At 38.3% G+C, this 21545-nt stretch overlaps 1 protein-coding gene across 1 annotated transcript in view; it reads left to right on the forward strand.

Moving 5' to 3' along the window:
- LOC149189610 (uncharacterized) overlaps positions 1-21545 on the forward strand; it is a 320514-nt gene that overhangs the window by 175244 nt on the left and 123725 nt on the right. Inside the window, exon 9 of the mRNA XM_089411857.1 lies at positions 12765-12841. Within this exon, the coding sequence (XP_089267983.1) occupies positions 12765-12841 (77 nt within the window). The remainder of the gene's footprint in view (positions 1-12764; positions 12842-21545) is intronic.

Below are 21545 nucleotides of genomic sequence, written 5' to 3' on the forward strand. Positions count from 1 at the left end.
CCTACATAAATTGGACAATCAAGATTTTGGGAATTCCATCAGTGTAGTAATATTTAATTGGGAGGACTATTATTTGATTTTTTTTTGGGTCTTGACAACACCCTTGGACGAAACCCATCTCAAAAGACTTGTGTAGTGCTTATTGTTGTGAATACTACTCTCAAGCAATCATTTTTAAGAGGACTCAACCATACACTTTTGAGCAACACATCTTGAAAGACTCCTTGTGAGGTGCTGCTACAACTCTCTAGTAGTCCTTTTTGTGGGCCAAGGAGACAAGCTTGAAACTATGTCCATAAACGTGGATTTCATGATCAGGGAGATAGGTAACAAGATCAACTAGTTGGAAGCTAAGTTTGAAAACCAATATCGCCTCACAAATCACCAAACTTCTCAATTATCAAATTCGTCCACCCTAGTGAATTGATCTACAAATCCATGGATCAGGTATAGATTTAGATCCAGATTCACCTGGATTTGTGAGTCCCCTGATTGAAAATGGATATGGATCTGAATTCACCTAGATCCACTTTGAAAAGGATCTTTAATTAGTGAAACTCATTTTGGTAGTGATCTAACCCCTAAAGACTGCTTGTTGGAAGTAAAAAATGCATCACGACCCCTAACCCCTAATGGTTGCTTACTAGAAGCCAACAATGCATCACACTCCATACTGTCAATGATTTATTTTTGGAAGTTGATATCACATCATGCACTTGGCTCGCCAATGCTGTATAAACGAGAGTGACAGTATGTCAAATGAATAAGAGACGATGCATAAGAGTGACTATAAAGATGATGCATTCCACATGACTGTTGGTATTAGAATCATTGTTTTTTGGATCTTAGATGTACAAACTTGGTTGTTTTTAATTTATTAGTGGAGCATGAATTTCAGAATTGAAGCCACACTCATTCTAACCTGTCTAAGACCCACCCTCGTTGTCGCTAAGGTATGTCCCACATAAGCTAAGCACGTTCAAACTCATGTATGGTTGCATCGAGAGGTTCTCGCCAACCTAACGTGGAAGAGATGTTATCTTGTCCTCTCCTGTTATGTTATGTAAACATTTGACTCAATCAAATTACATAGAAATAAAAATAAAATAAAATAATAATAATAATAATAATAGTAATTATAATTATTAATTAAAACATTTTTACTCGGTCAAATTACATAAAAAATTAAATTTAAAAGTAAAATAACATAAAGATAAATTAAATAATAAAATAAATAATTATAGTTATAATTAATAATTAAACCAACGTAGATCGATTTTAGCTCCGGATCTACCAAGCGTTGAGAGGGATAAAATCTTTCAAGGTGGTGTATTTTATTTACATTAATTTAATTATAACTTTATAGATATGCTATATTTTATTTATATTAGTTTAATTATAAGTTTGTAGATATGTTACATATCATTTACATTATTTGAGATATGTTATGCTCTTATAAAGTAGTTTTATTGTGTATATATTATAAATTGACTATTTAAAATATATCAAATTTATTATTTATACGTTTTAAACTAAGCCCCTTGGCACAGGGACACGGGACACACAGGACACAAAAATTTGAGTGTCTGACACGGGCATGTTGCCCCCCCAGAACAGGACATGTAGGACACGTTATATATATATATATATATATATATATATGTATATATATATATATATATGTATATATATATATATATACATTAAAAATTAGATATTTCTTACACAAATTCTCATTCATTATACAAATTCATACATAGGTCTAGATTCTACATTGTAAATTTAAAATTTGGAAGTTTTACAAAGTAATATTATGCATACAAATACATTTGTGACAGATTCATCAATGATCCAATAGGAGAAAGACAAGAAACTGCAGTGTTCTCATTAAGTCATCAAAATCAAAATGTGTTACATAGGTAGTAGCAATGCCAATGGCAAATAGAAATAGAAAATACAAACAACTACAAGGTAGCAGGTAGCTCATGAGTCATCAATCATCATCATCATCATCAAAGTCAACATCACTGCCATGGTCACCACTGCTCTCCTCTTTTGCATCCTCCTCCTCTGTATCCAATGTCATCTCTGCATCTGTTGGTATGGAGGATGATGCCTCAAGAGTATCACCATCATCAAAAGTGACAGGCTCTAGCACTGGGTCATTAAGATCCAAGTTGGCCAATGCCAACTCAACATTGCTATCCAAACCCATATCATCAGGAAAGACATCCCACATCTTTATCTTTCCCTTCAACCACTCATCCCTTTGCCTGTAAATAAGATGAAGGTTGGTGTGCACATACACCATTGTCTCTGTCGTGCATTACTCAAGCCTGCTCTTCTTAACACTATACAAATTCCCATATGTGCTCCAATTCCTCTTGCAACAAGAGGATGAAGTCACTTGAGAGAGGAGCCTCATGGCTAACTATTGTAGAGGAGGGCTTGTTGCCCCATGAGTTGCGCACCAAGAATAGGGCTTCTTAGTCTCCCTGTCTCTAATCACACCATTGCCTGCAAATCGACCAGTGCTAATGGAAAACTCTGCAAAGGCATTCTCCACCTCATCAAGGGATGCTCTATCTTGAAAAATCCGCCTCAATGTATCCTTCCTCCCTAGTGAAATTTCACCATCCATGTGAGGAGGGAATCTGCGGGAAGGTCCACCATGCAACCACTCATGTCTATAGTATTCTAGGTTGAATAAGTGAGCCAAACAATGCAAAGGTGTGCAATTCTTGTCCCATCAACAGACAAAAATATCCTATATGGTGGTGAAGGAGGCCTCTGATGATGTCTCATAAAAGGGGCACTCACTCTGTAAAATAAGGCTCCTCACAGACTCAATCATGGAATCCCATCCCTCATAAACCTCTCCTAGGATGGGTTGGTTTGTATCCGCAAATCGAAGCAAAGAAATATGGTTTGGACGATATGGTTTCTTAGGTTTTAAAGTCATAGATTGTAACTTGTATTATTTATATATAACAAACTTATGATTTAATTTATATTAAATATTGAATGTATTAAATTATTATTATTTATCATTTAATTATTTTAGATATATTATAATTTATAATTTGACTTTCATAAACTAATTAATGTATTATATTAGTTATTATTTGTAAGTATTATACTTTAATTATCTAGTATTTTATGTTTTTTCCATGAAATTCATGCAGAGGAAACTTTTAAAATTTCTTGCTATTTATGGGTGGTAATCACAACCAACATTGCAAACATCCTAATTTTATCGCAATAAAATCACGAAATCTTGGATTTTTGGCCTAGTCGATGTTTGCCGATTTTTATCGATATTTTGGTGATATCATAAATGTGTCGATGTTTGTCGATTTTTACGATATTTTGGTTTTCTAGCCCTTGCCGATGTTTTCAACATAATTCACAATAAACCTTAAGACGTCAATTACAAACATATTAACATGTTACATATGCATCTAAAATCAAATCACTTCGCCACTCAAGCTAACCCATTAAACCATAACATCAATATTATATATTATAAATGTAAATATAAATTAATATTTTTAAAATTTTTATTTATATTAAAAAAATTAAAAAATATATTTATATTGATCGCACTTGTTATTTCCTTGTTGTATAAGGATCTCGGCTTTTAAAAAATGTCGTGGATCTGAATCGGGATTTGAGTCCATACCCATATCTAATTCTTTGTAACTTAGCCCAACTTGAATCTAACCTAGAGAGCAAGATTGATAACCTCTAATGCGATGACCAAGGCATATGCAACCAATAAGCTCTTAACAAGAAAGGTATTCAATTGGAGTCACCAGAGCAACCAGAAAGGGGTGAGTCCTCTATTAGTGAAAGGCATAACCGTGTCTCTCTCTTCATCAAAACTCAAAATAACTTGTGGCATAGATATTCGAAAGTAGTGTTGAATAAGTTTGACGGGCCTAACATCACTAGTTGGGTTACCCAGATGGAACACTATTTCAGCTTTCATGGAATTATTAATGACATGATGAAACCTAAAGTGGAAGTATTATACCCAAACCTAGAAAGATGGCAATAGTGTCAATGGGAGAAGAAATCTTATGGAGGTTACATTTTTGGAGTTAGTTTGTGAAATCCATCTAAGACAAATACCAACCTCTTCGGATGATGTGCTATCCTTGATCTAGTCAAACCCACTCAAATCTCTTCCAACAACACAACTTCGACTTTTTGTTGCAGAATTTCGGCCTCCACTATAGACCTGGACTTTTCGGCCCTCCTACAGTTGTTGTTGTCACACGTGTGAGCCTCGTTTAGCCTTCCAAGGCTTCGTTAGACCTTCGCATGAATTTCTTTGATTTCTGGAGCTTGAGGATGACCTCTAGTGATCTTCACTTGACCTTCTTGCCTTCTTTTCTCCAAGATCGAACTTGTAGATGAAAACCCTGGATCTGTTGTAGAAACCCTAGTCCTCCTTCGCAGGTGTGAGAGAGAAATAGCCCAAACCAAAGTCTTCTTCGTTCTCTTCCTTCTTCGTTGCCTTCTTCTTCCTCCTTTTTTCGCTAGAATGAGTTAGTGATGAATGTGCTTCAAGGAGGTCGAGTTTCCTCCTTTATATAGGCTCTTCAAGGTGGACATGGCTCCTCTTTTTAAGCCGACTTGCTCGCTGCCAGGCCGACTTGGTCTTGGAGGGTATTTTGACACTTCTAAAGACAAATAATTTTCTTTACAAGTTACAATGTGTCCGATGGGATCCTCAACTTATGACAATGACTCTTTTGTCCTCAACTTATGACAATGACTCTTTTGACTTCTTGACCTAGGACAAACCCTAGAAGCACTCAATGGGTGCTTGACCTATAAAATAAAAGACCTTGAGCATGAAACCCATGCTACAAAAATAATAATAATAATTTTCTTTCATTTTACAATTTACAAGAATCAAAAGTACATTTCATATTTATGAAGATTGAACCTAGTTACATATTTTTTCAACACCTTTATTGCCCCCTTGATCCTGAAAGTGTAATATTTGGGGGTTCTTGAAAGAGATGCGATAGTACCACCCTTGATTTTTGGATGGGGCTTCTCCTCTTCTTTAGTCTCCTCAATGGGCTGCTCTTGCTTAGAGCTGCTAGGTTCATTGCTTGACGTGGGTGCTTGATCTTCTTTGTTGTTGTTGTCAGACATTACTTCAATATAGTGGGTTCTTTTTTCTTTGCCCAAACATTAGTGACCAAGCTCCCATCGTTCTTTGCAAGTGAAATAGAGCTTCTTCCTCCTTAACTCTCTCCAAGGTTCATCATCCAACTTGTCCTTTCTACTCCAATCTTTCTGAAATAACTTCTTATGTTTGTTCTTAAGAGGGACTAGTGGTTTAGATGGGAGTTTCATCTTTGGTGCAACATCAATAATATTTCGAGTCTTGGTAATGGTGTCATGTAAGGTGGTAGGCTTGAAAGCCTTGACCCAACCATGTAGTGGCTTAGCCAAACCTTCTATAAAGAGCATAGTCAACCTCTATTCGGAAATATTTGTCAGCATGACTGCTAAGTGATGGAATTCCTGAGATGTAGGACTCCGGTGTCTTGGTTTGCTTGAGCTGTGCTAGCCCTCTGAAATGTATATTAGGATACTTCTGGTTGCAACGATCTATCAATCTTTGAGTGAATTCCATATAAGAGGTTATTCTGGAGTACCCCAAGGTGACCAATCCATGGTGCCACCATTCATGTGCCTCCCCTTCCAAGTGTAATGTGGCAAATTTGATAGTGTCTACTTCTAGCATGGGATTAAGTTAGAAGAAGGTGTCCAACTTTTGTAGCCAAGCACTCGTTGAACACTTAGATGACCCATCAAAAGAGGGAATGGATAGTTTACCCCCCTTGCGCATCAAATCACGATTTTGCTATGTCTTGAGTCTATTCTTGTAATTGTTGTTGTTGAACTCTTGAAAGGTCATGACTTCTTGTACATTTTCCCCTAGTGTTGCAGACTCTCGAAAGTATTCATCAAAGTTTCTATTCTGTTCTGCTACTTCTTGTGTTGCTGTTGTCAGACAGTCTAAAAGTTGTGGAAGTAAGGGTCTATGATTTCTTCCACTTGTTTCCCCTGCGTTAGATTGTGCAAAGATATTGAAAGGGCCAGGATTATGGCTGCTGCTCCTTTCAACAAAAGTCATGTTACCAGTATTCAGTCCATTAGCAATATCGTTACCTGTGATGTTTAGGTTTCCCATGACCTAGGCAAAAAAATGAGTCAATTGCTGGTCCTTGAGCTATCTATTGCCGCCCCAGTGTTAACAATTGGGCTATTTGTTGCTGCCCTTGAATTTAGCTCATCCAATAGTTGTTGTTGTCCCCTATTTAGATCATTCAAGAGGCCCATGGGGTCTGCTTGTTCTCCCCTGTCCTTGATGGCTGAACTATGGGTAACTCTTCTTTTTTTGACTGTAATGTTTCCCCTATCTTCTGGAAGCATACAAAACTCATATGCTTACGAGCTGGTAGGATGCACAACTTTGATACCACTGTAAGCTCTTCAATCTCCCTAGGAAATTTTTGCCCTTAGGGTTACACAACCACAAGATAAATTCTACTAATTTCCAATTTCAAACATGTATAAACATACAACAGTATCATAATACAATATCAATCCAAATTTTACAATTGACCTTTGGGGTGTTCACTAGTAGACCTGATTGTTTAACATTCATAACAGTGGTAGTCTATCCAATATACAACTAGCAATGTATATGCGATTTGAACAATAATCAAAACCTTAACCAACAATCCTATCCCACAACCAACTTACAGGATCTATAACAATTTAAATCTGTTACTCTAGTGGTGCCGTAGCTGGCTGGCCATATTGCTTTCTTACACAATGTGCTAGTCCAAGTCTTGACGCTAGTGCCAAATTTGTCCTTTGTTGCCCAAGCCTAATCCGTCACCTAATAGGGCCTCAGAAAAGTAGGTCGCAACCTCTCAAAACCCTTTTTGCTATTACAGAGCTTAACTTGCAGTGTGAATCCACTTTGCGTTTGCTGCTTTGATAAATTGTTACCCAACACCCTGATCATGATTGATCTACTGTACAGGGCCACTTTTTCTATGCAAATCCATTCCCTGGTGTTGAGAATGGTCCCTCGTTCCTCCTAGTTTGAATGTCGCAGGGAAGCCCTAACTAGCCGCAGAGATACCCTAATTAGAGTGTTCTTTCTGTATTAACTGCCGCAAAGGGTGTCCTAACTAGCCACAACCAACTCCTCTTGTCCAAGAAGTATTCCGCCTTGGTTAACCCACTTTCTTAGCATGCTTCTTCAATTCCTCAATCGTAGAATCTTCTTGTTGCCAAAAATCAATCGAGGTGTGCCTCAAAAAATTATGCTAGACCAAGGTTGCGGGGGAGTGCCTCCCCCTCGATCTCGCTCCCAATCCGCGCTTCAGGCGAGAGCAACTTAGGAGCGGGTTCGGAGCGCGCTCTCGAAATTGCTCACGACCTAAAAAATTTGCTCCCTGGTTTTTTTGGGAGCGATGGAGGGAGCGTCACTCCCGTCGTTCTGGGAGCGATTTTTCCAACTGGGGAGCAATTGCTCCCGACCACCCCTGGGTTGGAAATATTGCTCTCGTCTGGCAGAGAGCGATGCCCGCTTGGGAGGGAGAGGCAACGTCGACGTGGAGAGAATGAAGGGGAGGGGAGGGGAAAAAGGAAGGGAGGGAGGAAGGGGAAGGGGGGGGAATAAATAAACCCTCTCCCTCTCATTATTCATTTCATTCTAAATTTCTAAGTGTGAGAGAGTGAGAGAGAGCAAGAGAGTGAGGGAGAGCAAGAGAGTGAGAGAGAAAGAGAGAATTTGGAGCAAGGAGAGGCATCCAAGGGGAGATTGAAGAGAGGGGGAAAAAGGGAGGGAGATTGAAGAGCTTGCAAGAGTTTGCAAGGGGAGATTGGAGGCCAAAGAGGTAGGATCTACACTCTAATCTAGCAATTTTTTTTTTTTTATGTTCATTCCTAAAAGATTTTTTTTTTTTGTTTCTCTATTTCCCATTCCCATTCCATTTTTTTGTAGATTCAAAACTTCAAATTTCAAACATCATGGTTATATTGCTTGGAATTTTCTTTTTCTTGGTTCCTTTTTTGGTTATTATGGTGCTGGAGAGTAGAAAAAGGAGGGTTGAAAATGAAGAAGGGGATGAAGAAGTGGGTTATAGTGGATTTGAAGAAAACCCCAGAGAGGAGTACCTTGGTGAGGAGGAGTTGGAGGAGAGTGAACATGAGTCAGCTCAAAAAACTAAACAAGACCAAACCTCATTGTGGAAATATGTTAATAGGCCTGAAGCAGGGAAAGGGGGTGGAACCATTAAATTTCACTGCCCCCATTGCAACAATAATTACATAGGTTCATACACCCGTGCCAGAAAACACCTCTGTGGGAAAAGGCCATGGGATGGAGATAAACAAATAGGAATCAAAACTTGTACATGTGTGTCAGTAGCTGATAGAGCCAAATACACAAGGGAAGAGGAGGAAGCTCAATACAAATCTTAAAAATCAAAGGGTTTCCTTGAACCAAGCTCACAATCACATGCACAAAGAAATCCTTTAGCATCCTCCCATGGCAGTGGATATGGAGGCACATGGTCACCAAACATCTCTTTAAGGCGTAGAACCATATTAGATTTCCTTGATGAAGGGTGTAGGAATGATGCAGATTCAAAAGTTTACAGGTTTCTCTATGCATGTGGGATACCATTCAATGTTCTGCGCTCACCTTATTGGCATGAAATGGTTTTTGCATGCCCCTAAAATACAAGAGCCCTAGGTATGACAAGGCTAGAACCATTGGACTTTATCACGAAAAAAGAAAAAATATCACATTCTTTGAGTAGAATGACAAATTATTGGACTGAGCATGGGGTTTCCATTGTATCTGATGGATGGATAAATGTAAAAGCAAGCCATTGATAAATGCTCTCACTGTGTCTGTTAGTGGTGCCATCTTTCTTTCAGCATATGATTACTCAGACAAGTTCAAGACCGACATCAACATTGCAGAACCATTAGTGGAAACAATTGACCGTATTGGGCCATACAATGTCATCCAAGTCATCACTGATAATACTCCTAATTGTAAGGTAACAGGAGCAATTATTGAGGATAAATACCCCAACATATTTTGGTCTAGGTGTTTGGTTCACACAATGAACCTTTTGATGCATGATATTATTAAGAACAAAAACCAACAATACAAATGGATTGGTGATTTGTACAAGAGAGGCAAAGAAATGATAAAATTTATTACAAATCATAGCAATACCCATGGCCTTTTCCATAGTCACTCAAGATTGGAGTTGTTGAAGATTGCGAAGACTAGATTTGGTAGCTATTACCTCACCTACAGGCGCCTTTTGAAGGTAAGAGAGTCATTGGCTAGCATGGTGTCAAGTTCACACTGGCAGGTATTAAAGGAAAGGGCTACAAATGTAGCTGACAGACAAGGTTTTGAACAGGTGGAGGAGACCGCTCTTGATGGTCAGTTTTGGGCACGTGTGAGGCAAGTATTGGGATTCACCAAGCCCATTTATCACATGATTTGGTTTGCAGATATAGATAAACCAATTATTGGGGAGGTGTATGAGCAGATGGATACCATGTTGGGACAAAAAAAAGATATTGTTCAGAAAGATGATTCCAACTTGTATAAACGGATTCACAATTGTGTGTGTACACAGTGGGATAAACTTAATGTTCCACTACATACCTTGGCATATATCCTTATGCCAAAATACTACTTTGCATCTTGGTTGGGCCAACCTGCACCACGGGGTGGGGTTAGGGTCAAACCCCATATAGATGAAGAGGTATCTACAAGATATTTGCAAGCATTAGACAAGTTGACACTTGACAAGGAGGAATGTGCTAATCTGTGTCTTGAATTAGGCAGATACTTCAGTTGCACTGGTTTGTTTGGTTCCTTCCATGCAATGGAAGATAGAGATAGATTTGATGCTCTCACACAGTAGGAAGCATATGACGGCCAGGGACTTTTGCCAAAATTGGAAAAAAAGTTCTCTCACAGGTTGTAAATACTTCTTTTGCAAAGAGGTGTTGGAGGACCTACAACTTCATACATAATGTGAGAAGAAATAGACTCAATGAAAACTGGGTAGAAAGCTTGGTTTATGTGCACTACAACTTGAGGTTGTTGAGTCATTACTGTGATCAGGCTTATGAGGATCCAACATATAAAATTTGGGACAACCACCTAGAGGATGATAATTTGGAGGATGGTACTATACATCTTGAAGCACTGGAAGCAGAACTTATGAGAGAGGAAGATGAAGCAACAACCATGCCACCCCCACCATCCAGTAGCAGTGCTCGAGTTCCAAGTTTTGTTCCTTTGCTGTCGCCGCCTCCATGTACATCCTCATGGAGGGAATGTGCCTTCTGGTTCTGGTCATGGGTCTGTGCGGGAGGAGACTCTAGAAGACCACCACGACCTGCTCGGAAATTAGACATTATTCGTGGTTGAAAGAGGAAGATGTAGATGATAGATTTACTTGTCTTTTCTAGTTTCGAGTAGTTTTTATAACTGTTGACTGTTTCATATTTATTATGATATTTTTGTAAACAATAAATGACAATCTAAGTTTGAAGTGGGCAATTATAACTCATTGGTAATGAATTATGAATATGATGCTTTGTGAAAGTTGTTTCATTTCATTTTATGTTCGATATTATTTGTTGTAATGGTTAAACTTAGCTTACAAGTACAACTTTGGGGATCAATGATGATAAATGTTATATATTGAATTTGAAATTTTGAAAGATTGAAGTTGAAACTTTAAGATTGATGAATCATGATTCATGAGACTCAATATGTTGCATGTTACTAACTTGTGGACATGGTTGATGAAGATTATAACTTCTAGATGATTGCTGTTATATGGTTCAATCTATGTTGTTGTTGTTGTTATATATATTATATAAAAAACGCTCCGGGATTCGCTCCCAAACTGGGAGCTTTTGAAAATGTCGCTCCCGCACCCGTTTTCGCTCCCACTCCCTGCTTTCGCTCCTGCTCCCAAGTAACCCTATGCTAGACAAATGAGAAAAGAGAGGAGTTTGGCTAGGGTGGGATATTTCACCATCGAAACCAATCGAAGAGAAAAGGGGTTTTAAAACCTTCAGAGCCTCAACTCACAAAACAGAAATATCCAGTTCAACCTTGATGAGAAAATGATTTCTCCTCTCCCTTATTATAAATTCCTTATGGGGTCTCTTCTCCTTAGTTTCATGTGAGGGGTTGCACATTTCCCTTCACTTAACCCCCAATTTTGGCTTCCTCCACAAGTTTTGCTCCAATTACCCCAAATTTACCTAAAGTTTCCTTGAGAACATTGGATAATGGGTTTCCCCCTTTATCATTGACTATTGCCTATGGGGTTGGATAGGCTATTTCGTTCTCCCTTGGCCAGTTAATTAGAAGAAGACATTACAATCCCCCCTTCTTGACATTGCTTTCCCTTAAGCAATTGCAAACTCAAGTGCTGCAAAATTTGTTTTCCTTCCCATGTTGTGTCCTCTTCAGGTACGTTCTTCCATTTAATGAGATATTCTATGATCATTCTGCCCCTCAATCACCTTTCTTGAACTGCCATGATTGCTTGTGGAATCAATTCTAGCTGTCCTGCTTTGTCCAAAGGGGGTAGTTCAATAGAAGTTGTGACCTGCTGCCTGATGGCCTTCTTAAGAAATGATACATGGAATGCTTTCTTCTGGCAGTTTCAGTTCATATGCTACCTCACTGATCTGTAGGAGTACTTTGTAAGGTCCATAAAACATTGGCTTCCGTTTTTCTGCACTTCTCTTCTTGAGTGTAGATTGTCTAGACTCTATATGGTCATAATTTCAAGAAAACAAGCTCTCCTATCTCAAAACTGCGTTCTGTTTGGTGCTGGTCCACATACATCTTTTGTTGGTTCTGGGCAGTCTGTAGTTTCTCCTTGAGTACTTTAGGAATGTCCTGGCTTTCCTATATCCAATCTTTAGCTTTTGGGGCCCTGCTATCCCCGAAGGCCAAATTGATAAAAAATTGGGATGTCATACCCATACAGTTCCTTGAATCTGGTCATCTCAATAGACAAGTGATAAGTGGTGTTATAACAGTGCTCCCCGAGATGCAACCATGTGGTCCATGCCCTCTGCTGTCCCGTCACATAGTTACACAAGTACCCCTCAATCCATTTATTCACGATCTCCATCTGGCCATCTATCTGAGGGTGATAGCTAGTACTAGGGGTCAATTCTGTTCCCACTAGTCCGAAGAGCTTTTGCCAGAATGCACTCATAAATCTAGTAGCAGTATTAAATGTACTAAGAAAAAATTTAGATAAAATTTGAAATAGAAGTTACACTGTTACAGAAAAAGTTGATGATGAAATAGGCTAGTAAGTTTCTGTCTATCATCTTAAGAAAATAGTGATAGGTGCGAGCCTCAACACAAACTGACGTACTTTCATGCGGTTATCATAAGCATTATTTTTCCTTGGTGCAGCTAATTTTTACAATCAACCATCTCAATTATGAATTGCCATTTCTTTTGTCCATTCTGCAGTTTTCTTTAATTGGTAGTAAGCAGAGGTGAATTTTTTAGTTGACATGTTGGCCTTTTAGATATCTATGCATTTTAAATTTTATGACGATTATAACTTGGGAATGGTGTTGAAAAGTACTTGCTGGTTAATGTCGATGCTGTTTTTCCTGTAACCATTCTACAGGTGGATAAATTGACACTTCTTGCAGAATCCCTGGCCATTTCAACGGCCAAGGCAGAGAAGCAAATTGCAGATAACAGGTGTTTTAGCATTTACTTTTTTGGCGGGAGAATTGCTGTTCCATAGTTAACTGTTTTATACTTTCTTTGAATATTTTTTGGTTCTTCTGTGTTTATCACTATTTTTGAATTGCCTTTTGTAATGGAAGCATATTACATGCAACGTTTACTGTTTAATTAGATGTCATGGCTCTCCAATTCCATCATTCACGGCATTTTCACTTATTAAAGAAACTGAATATGCATAAAATGAAGTATGTAATTAATCATGAGAAGCTTGAATAAAAGGAGACTCTGGTGTATGATTCAGTGTTGGAGAGACAATGAGACTAGTAAGTTAGTAACTACGTCATGCGTAATATGCTATTTTACACGTGCTTTTGGAATGTAGGTATGGATGTTCAGAACGTCTTTAAGTTCTGCCCAAATTTCTAGGAAACAGCAGGTTTGCAATGGCAAAAACGGAATAGAAAATATAAAAAATTTAGGGGAGTTTCCAGGGACGGTGGAAGTGGTTCTGGGGGTGGTTCCATAATATAAATATATTAATAGAGTGCTGGGGGCATCTGCCAAGTTGGAAACCGTATACAAATAATAAAGAAATTGCAGTGTAATTGTTAAGCAGAGGACATAATGTAAAAGCAGGACTGGAAGTTTTATACAACTGTCAATGATCAAGTCTTGTTCTCCTGCATTAACTGCTATAAGTTTAATGATATTTTACCCAAGTGTGTCACAAGTGAAGATTATATAATAACAACAGTGACCTGAACAACGTTGGATTGTTATGTAGCAGCACCCCTTGAAGAGATGGTGTCTGTCCCATAGTCACAGTGTGCATTAGAAAGTCTTGTATGTGAAACAAAAGTACAGCACTCGTTTGAAAGTATGCAAAAATATGTTGGGAAAGGAATGCTAATTTTTCTGAGGGCTTTATTGTTCTTTGTTTTAGATAATCACATTACACCTTCTGCACATTAAATTCACCCCACAGCATCATAACATCATTACACCAATAGCAGTTATGTAGAAAGAACAATATCAACAACAATGCAACAGAACATAAAGGAACAACAGAAGAAAAACACATACACATAGAGACATTAGGATTTGGTCGGAGACCAGTGCAAAACCCTACAAGGGGGAAAACCCAGAATTCAATTCTTCTTCTTCTATTACATATTCATCAATTGTTCAGCTGAGGTACAAAGTACTAATATCATGAGACATAATCCAACACATCAGGCTACCTAGGGCCTATACGAGTATTGTTCACAACTATGTTTGTGAACAAGATTCATTGTGAATACTAGCCATACAAAGCTGTTATCAAGAAGAACAATGTCACTGCAACAAAATCACTGTATCATCATCCCTGTGTTAGGTCACTGATATCATATAGCTCCCATTGTCATGTCCATCAAGGGATGAGCCATTACTGGCATATGGAATTATCACATATCCACCATCAGTTACTGTCATGCCAAATTGAAGTGCTGTACATTATCGTCCACATAAGTTGGTTCCAGAATTTAATTTCCACAGGTCACTGTTATGACGAGGTTCCAACATACATCAAAGTTCCAGCATATATCATGGTTCCAGCGTACATACATACTCTACAGATCACTGTTATATTTCTCAAATACAAGCCACTATAAAGAATCATACTGCCATATGCATAAACTGCTGTAGATGGAGACAAACCAACCCTTACAATCCTCAGCCAATCTTTGCCATACTCAACTTAGCAAAGTCATAGAATGATGCCACCATAGAATATAACAGAGAAATAGCTATACATAACAGAGAGATGCCATATATATATATATATATATATATATGACTGGAAGACAGAGTATCGATGCCAATAAAACCATACACACGATGCCTACCATACTCTATTAAATAATTCATTGTTTATGTCTTGCATAGTGATTAGTGAAGCCCCCATAGAGATATACCATGTCATGCGTAGACCACATTATCGCTGCAGAAAGAGATGGCACAGAGCTACTGTCAAGAGCAACCGATTCATTATAAAATATGAGCCACATATAGAAGAAAGCAGACAGTGATGCCAATGAGTTGTGAGTCATCATACTATGATGTATGCGTCACACTTAATATATGCGGGCCATAACATAATTTATGCGTTATATTGTAATGTGCGGGCCAGAGCATAATGTATGCGACCATACTGTTCAAACTAAGATGTGTGCGTGCCATACCTTAATATATGCGTCATATTGTAATGTGTGGGCCAGACCATAATGCATGCGACCATATTGTAATGAAGAACGAGCCACAAAAATTAAACCACAGAGTGTGATCAATTCAAGCCACAGAGCTAATCCCTAAAATGCGAACCACAATATCAAGTCAATAAAACCCAGATGTGAAACATATAAACCGCAGAGCCTTTTCAAGCTGCCCATATGAAGAAATTAAACTTGAGTGGCGAGCCATAATAATTTTATAGTTATTGCCATGAAGGGTCACGATCCTTGAGGGGAACCAACATGAATCTTTTGAAGCTTATCTTGAACTTTCAGGGGGAATTTAAATTCAAATAATTATTATGTATAAATGCTTTCCTTCTATTTTTCCCAAATAAACTTGTGCCCTTAACAATTGATCTCTTTTGGGGCACAAGGGATCGCTCTTGGGGACTTAAGGTTTCCATGGGAAATTTGTCTCGACGCTGCCCAATTTTAACACTCCCTCTCAGCTAGGGAGGAATTTCCATATGCATCAGAGGTAGATATACAAGTATACTTCATCATGTCTCATTTCGAATGACATGTTTTAATATAAGAGGACATGCAGCTGCATCATCATTACATCTCATCTCACAGAAGAAGAACAACACACAACCAACGATAGGGGATATCAATCAAATATCCAGGTCAAATCTCATGATCTCCATCTTAGCTACATAAACAAAATATTCATCTTATCCTCCTTTGATCATCAACTGAACAATCTTGATCTAAAGAAGAAGAAGAAGAATCATCTTAGGGGAGCTCAGCTACCACCCTATCAACTCAATCATCATCATAAGGGAGTCCATCTTAACCCATATTATAATCGAGGAGCCTAGCTGAACCCTCTATCCAATGATCAATATGGTCATCTGAAGTAGAATCATCATCTTCATCAAATAATGTCTCGTCTTGGCTCATCTCCCACTGTTGGACAATCTCGAATCTGAAGAAGGAGAATCTGACATCATAGGGGAGCAAGAGCTACCACCCTCTAGCCAAGGACAATGAGGAAGGTCCTATGGGACACTCTCACCTCATGTCTTCGACAATGGGGAAGGTACATGGGACACTCTCACCCCAAGTTATCTCATCACAGGGGAGCTTCAGCTACCACCCTATATTGAGCAATAGATGAGATACAATTTACCGAGCATGGATCACAACCATCCCATTGTCTAATCAATGTGTGAGATACCACTTGCTATGAGAGGTAAGGATCACATCCATCCTATTGCCTACTGATCTTCCCAGCAATGGCCCTTGAGAGTCATGTGGTAGAACACCTGCATCATTATCCGAGCTTGGGTGAGATACTCGTCTTACCAAAGGTAAGGATCACACGCCCCAATCCTCCTCAAACCATTGGCCAGATGGGGGGTGGGGGGGGGACAATCGCAACAAGCCCGACTTGTGCATATGATGCCAACTGGGGTATACTCTGCTAATCCCGATAGGGGGAGATAATATGACTTGTCATGAGAGACAAGGATCATGCACAACCTATAGTGACAATAGGGGAGATACCTAACCTACTACAAGAGTAAGGATCACACATACCTATTGTCCATAGATCCCTCAACCCTAGGAGCACTCAATGCTCCATTCCACACTCTAGCAGCTCAACAGGGGAAATAGCTATGCTCAGTGTTCTCGATCAACAAGGACCTCTTCCTCTCATTATTACCTTCACTAGGCTTACTGCTATTAGTCTTGGCCATAGTGCGTGACACTGAGAGATCATCGGGTCAACCACAATCATACATGTTGCAACTCAAGAATCCAAATATCTCCCTGCTCATTAATCAAGAAGGTGATGGAGTCTCATATCTTGAATATCTGATATGTCATGGAACACATGATTCTGGAAGAGTTTAACTGTTTTTCCTTGTGCAATACTTTCAATCAAAAGTCCTCTGCTTTCCTGTTTATGCAGGACATCAAATCAAATATTATGTTAGACCAAACACATATCATAAAGAAAGGAGTACCATATTCATCCTTTCTTCCTCTTATGTAGGTAGTTAGTAACCACAAGCCTAAGCTTGTCTCATATATGCTATAACAACATTCTCTCAATCCATGAAGATGTTTTTGTCCCAACTATATATGACTAGGCTGTATCTAATTTAAACTGCATACAAAGATCCATATGGGATCCATCAAATCCAATAACAATAATCCATTACTGTAATCCAACACATCATAAAAACATTGCTACACAAGAGGTGGATCCTAATATTACATGGGGTAAACCAGTCCTATCAACAAAGAATTGTTAGCTCATAAAATTAATAGGCAAAGACATATCTTTAATAATATTAGATGTTCATTAATAGAAGACTTGTTTCATTTTGCAATCATAATCATTTGCCGCAGATAATAATAGGTACTGGGATCTCATCAAGGGTTTCGCCCTTTGAATGGGAAGCCTCTTCAATCATTGTCAATCAAGACATCAAGCTATCTAACATATTACTGCCATGCATCAACAAAGCTATTAGATCACAAAGTTAAATTATATCAGGGTCTCATATATGTATATATCATAGTCATGACAAGTCACCATCAACTGCTTTACTGTCACATATGAGCATGTCATCGAACATCCATGAAAGGTTAATGGTCACATCTTCACTTTATTTATCACATTATACAAACATTCTCCATCAGAGTCCTAACATCATCAAGTCAGGGCATCCAATTTAGTCACATTGTCAAATGTTGTCAAGTCATCATAGCAGTTACAACTTATCAAGGCCTTATCTAGATCAATCAAAGAGATATCAATGGATCCTGAGAATCAATCTTACAACCACACTTATCCATCAGGGTTATCATACTCATTATTAGTATAAAAGATGCACTATTATATCACATGTACATGGAATCAAACATACATATGCATGCGAATGATGGGCATCACACAAGAATATGAATCAAGGTTTCACTGAATCATACCTCAGGACTTAACTTGCCATCTGATATTACTGCTAAACAAAAACATAAGAATTATGCATACCTCCTAATATTCAGATACCTTGACAACTTGTAGCCTATACACTTGGTCATCTCGCATGGGCCTGAAATACCTTTTACTAGCTTCCAAAATAGATTTGCATCAGGCTCCTTTCCCTGTTCTAGCTTCCTCCTTCCTGCATCAACATTCTTCCTAGACAAGCTCTCTTTTCTTGTACTTATTTAGCGTCCAAAAGATCCTTAAGAAGGATTTGATTACATCTTCATTAGGAAGTTAGAAGTATTCAAATGTTCATGGAGGAACAATAATCAAAATGATAAGTCTAAAAGCAATGTCATAAAGAAATAACATAAGTTTGGAAGGTACCTATCTTTAACGAGAGGTGATCAACTCCCTTTTGATCCAGATTTCAAGAGTCACTATTACCCATCATTCATATGTTAATGTTGCTTTCAGAAGAAATACATCAATAGGTCCTTTCCTTCTTCATCATGAGGTACCATAGGCCATCAACCATATATCATAGTTATCGTAGATACCTCAACAATTAATAGCCAATTTTAACAGCCAAATCCAATAATTATCATAACATACTATCTCCAGGAGTGAATCTAGGGTTACACTAAATCTGTCACAATAACTAAAATAACTTCTTACTAATCATGCTAGGGTTTCAAGACTTGTTGAACTCAAGCCTTTATCATATCCAGGTTCTTCCAGACATACTTCAGGTTTTTCTTCCAAACCTTAATCTCATGTTATCCATCAAACCCTAATAACCATATTGGCTAGGGTTTCCTTCAAACTTAACATTCTTTTAGGTCTCTGCCATCTTTACATGCTTCAACAACGGTGTCTTCATAGGGGTGATATCCATGACTTTTCTTCATCCCAACTTCTGATACCATGTTAATTTTTTTTAGAGCTTTATTGTTCTTTGCTTTAGATAATTGCATTACATCTTTTGCACATTAAATTCACCCCACAACATCATAATACCATTACATCATTAGCAATTATGTAGAAAGAACAATATCAACAGCAATGCAACAGAACTTAAAGGAACAACAAAAGAAAAACACATACACATAAAGACACCAGGATTTGGTTGGACACCAGGGCAAAACCACCCCAATGGGGAAAACCCGGAATTCAATTCTTCTTCTTCTATTAGATATTCATCAATTGTTCAAATGAGATACAAAGTACTAATATCATAAGACATAATCCAACACATTAGGCTACTTAAGGCCTATACGAGTCTTGTTCACAACTTCGTTTGTGAACAAGATTCATTGTGGATACTAGCCATACAAAGATGTTATCAATAGGAGAAAAGTGTTAAGTTTTGATAATCATGTTCTTTGCTTAAGATAGTTTCCAAGATAGCCCAATTTATATTTTTGTCATTATCATTACATTGATGGTAACTGAAGAAAGAACATAAACCATAAATGCAAAAGACAAGCTAAGACAAGAACACATAAATTTGGCTTAAGCCAGGGAAAAACCTCAAGATGGGGAAATCCCTTGATCAATATTATCATTAATATCAAATGCTCAGCAGAGAGAGAGTACAAAAATGGTCAGTCAAAATTGACTTGCCATATTACAGATAAATAGAAGACCCAAAAATAGCAATCCTGAAGAAGACAAACTTGGCCCTGATGACAAACTGTTGTAGAAGCGTGATCTGGATAGGGCTACCACTGCTATCTTACTCAACAAGACTATGGTGGTGATGACTCCTCTAAACAATCATTATAACCACTGCCTTCTCTGCAATAATACTAGGGATCTGTTGCCTATAGTACTGAGACGAGATCACACACAAAACTTGCACATACCAAATCAGAATTGTGCTACTCAAGGATAGAAACCCTTCAACTTAAATACAACATTCTCATACCTCAAGTCTGGTGTGTTTCTGTCACAGGTTAGGTTGACTGGTTAGGGCTTCTATTAGCTCCCAATTAGCCCTTCCTTTCACCTCTTCAAGGCCTCCAATAGTCACGACATACTTCTCTTGTTTTACTGTAGTTACACGCTGGCTGTAGGGTCAATCTCCAGCTATCTGTTCATACTTTTGGCCCTATCCAAGCAATGGAATAGAGTTCGGCTCTCTGTCTAAGTTATGATGCAGACCTATGGTTTCATCATAAAGAAAAGCAGCCCCAAACGAGTCATAGAAACAACCCAGATTTGCACTAGGAGTCTTGGCCTACCTGCACCTATACTCGGCCTGCTCGAACAGTCATAGAAAGGACAAAGCACAATTCCTCCTTCCTTTGTTTGGGCTTCTTATTATCATTGTGGCTACAGAAGCTTTGGAACACGGTCTTGAAGAGGGGTCGAAAATCCTTCTGTAATTCTGCCTTAGGAAGATTGGATGATGCCACATACTTGCCTCAGGACTTAACATGGTGTCCCAGAAATGAATATCACAGTGAAAAACTCGGCCTTCTATGATTGTTGGAGCGAGTGAAAACTAAACGGATTTCTCCCTTCTATTTTCGTCTTTAATATCCTTTCCTTTGCTTAGATCAGAGATAGATAAGCAGATCGAAGTGTCTTCTTGAGGTAGATGAATAGACTATTTATATCCTTCATGGGTAGGCAAACTTGGTCACTTGTGGAGGCAAATTCAAATTTCAATTTTTCCCGCCTTAATAAGGTCATGCCTTGTAAAATTTCTTTTGAATAAATAAATATTTTTCCCTATCCAAATTTAGTGATTTTTAGGTCGATTTTGGTCCTCTCGAAAAGAGGAATTCAATGTTGTAATAATATTTCCCATAGGAGTTATCCAAAGTGGAATTTGGCCTTAGTTTCCAAATTTAATACAAAGTTAGTGCAATAAGATCACTGTATCTGTTAAAATTGGCAACTAGGGCCAAACTCCACATGGGCCATCTTATTTATGACAATTGATATTTTTCTTGGATTCCTTTCCGAGAGGTGTAGGATTGATCTAAAGATCATCCGATTCTGACATGTACAAATGAAGTTATGAATTTATTTTGATTATGGTCAAATTGTCAAGGTCGACCAACAAACTTATGTAGACTCGGAAGCCCAACAGTGATGTCTATTCATCATCAACGTTACATATAAATAGAAGGTTAAATAGCCTCATTTAGACACACTCATCTTCACACTTCTCTCTCCCTCCCTCTCTCTCTCTCTCTCCCCTCATTGATTGGGTATGGATTTCTGGGCCTTTCTCTCTCCACATGTCCAAAATTTCAGGAGAGCGAAATTTCAGGAGGCTGAAATTTCAGGGGAGCGAAATTTCAAGAGGCCAAAATTTCAGGAGGCTGAAATTTCAAGAGACTGAATTTCTGGACAGTTTGACCAAGCGTTGACCAGCATGTGTTGACCTCCTTTGACTGCGTTTTTGTGAGGGCTATCTCTGTTTGTGCAGGCCACATTTTTGGGCATAGATAACAAGGCTAAACATTGACTTTGACCAATGTTGGCT

This window comes from Pinus tabuliformis, chromosome 3_1 (assembly GCF_031772625.1).
Source record: "Pinus tabuliformis cultivar Carrire ecotype Pingquan chromosome 3_1, CPIR1, whole genome shotgun sequence".
NCBI classification, from domain to species: domain Eukaryota; kingdom Viridiplantae; phylum Streptophyta; class Pinopsida; order Pinales; family Pinaceae; genus Pinus; species Pinus tabuliformis.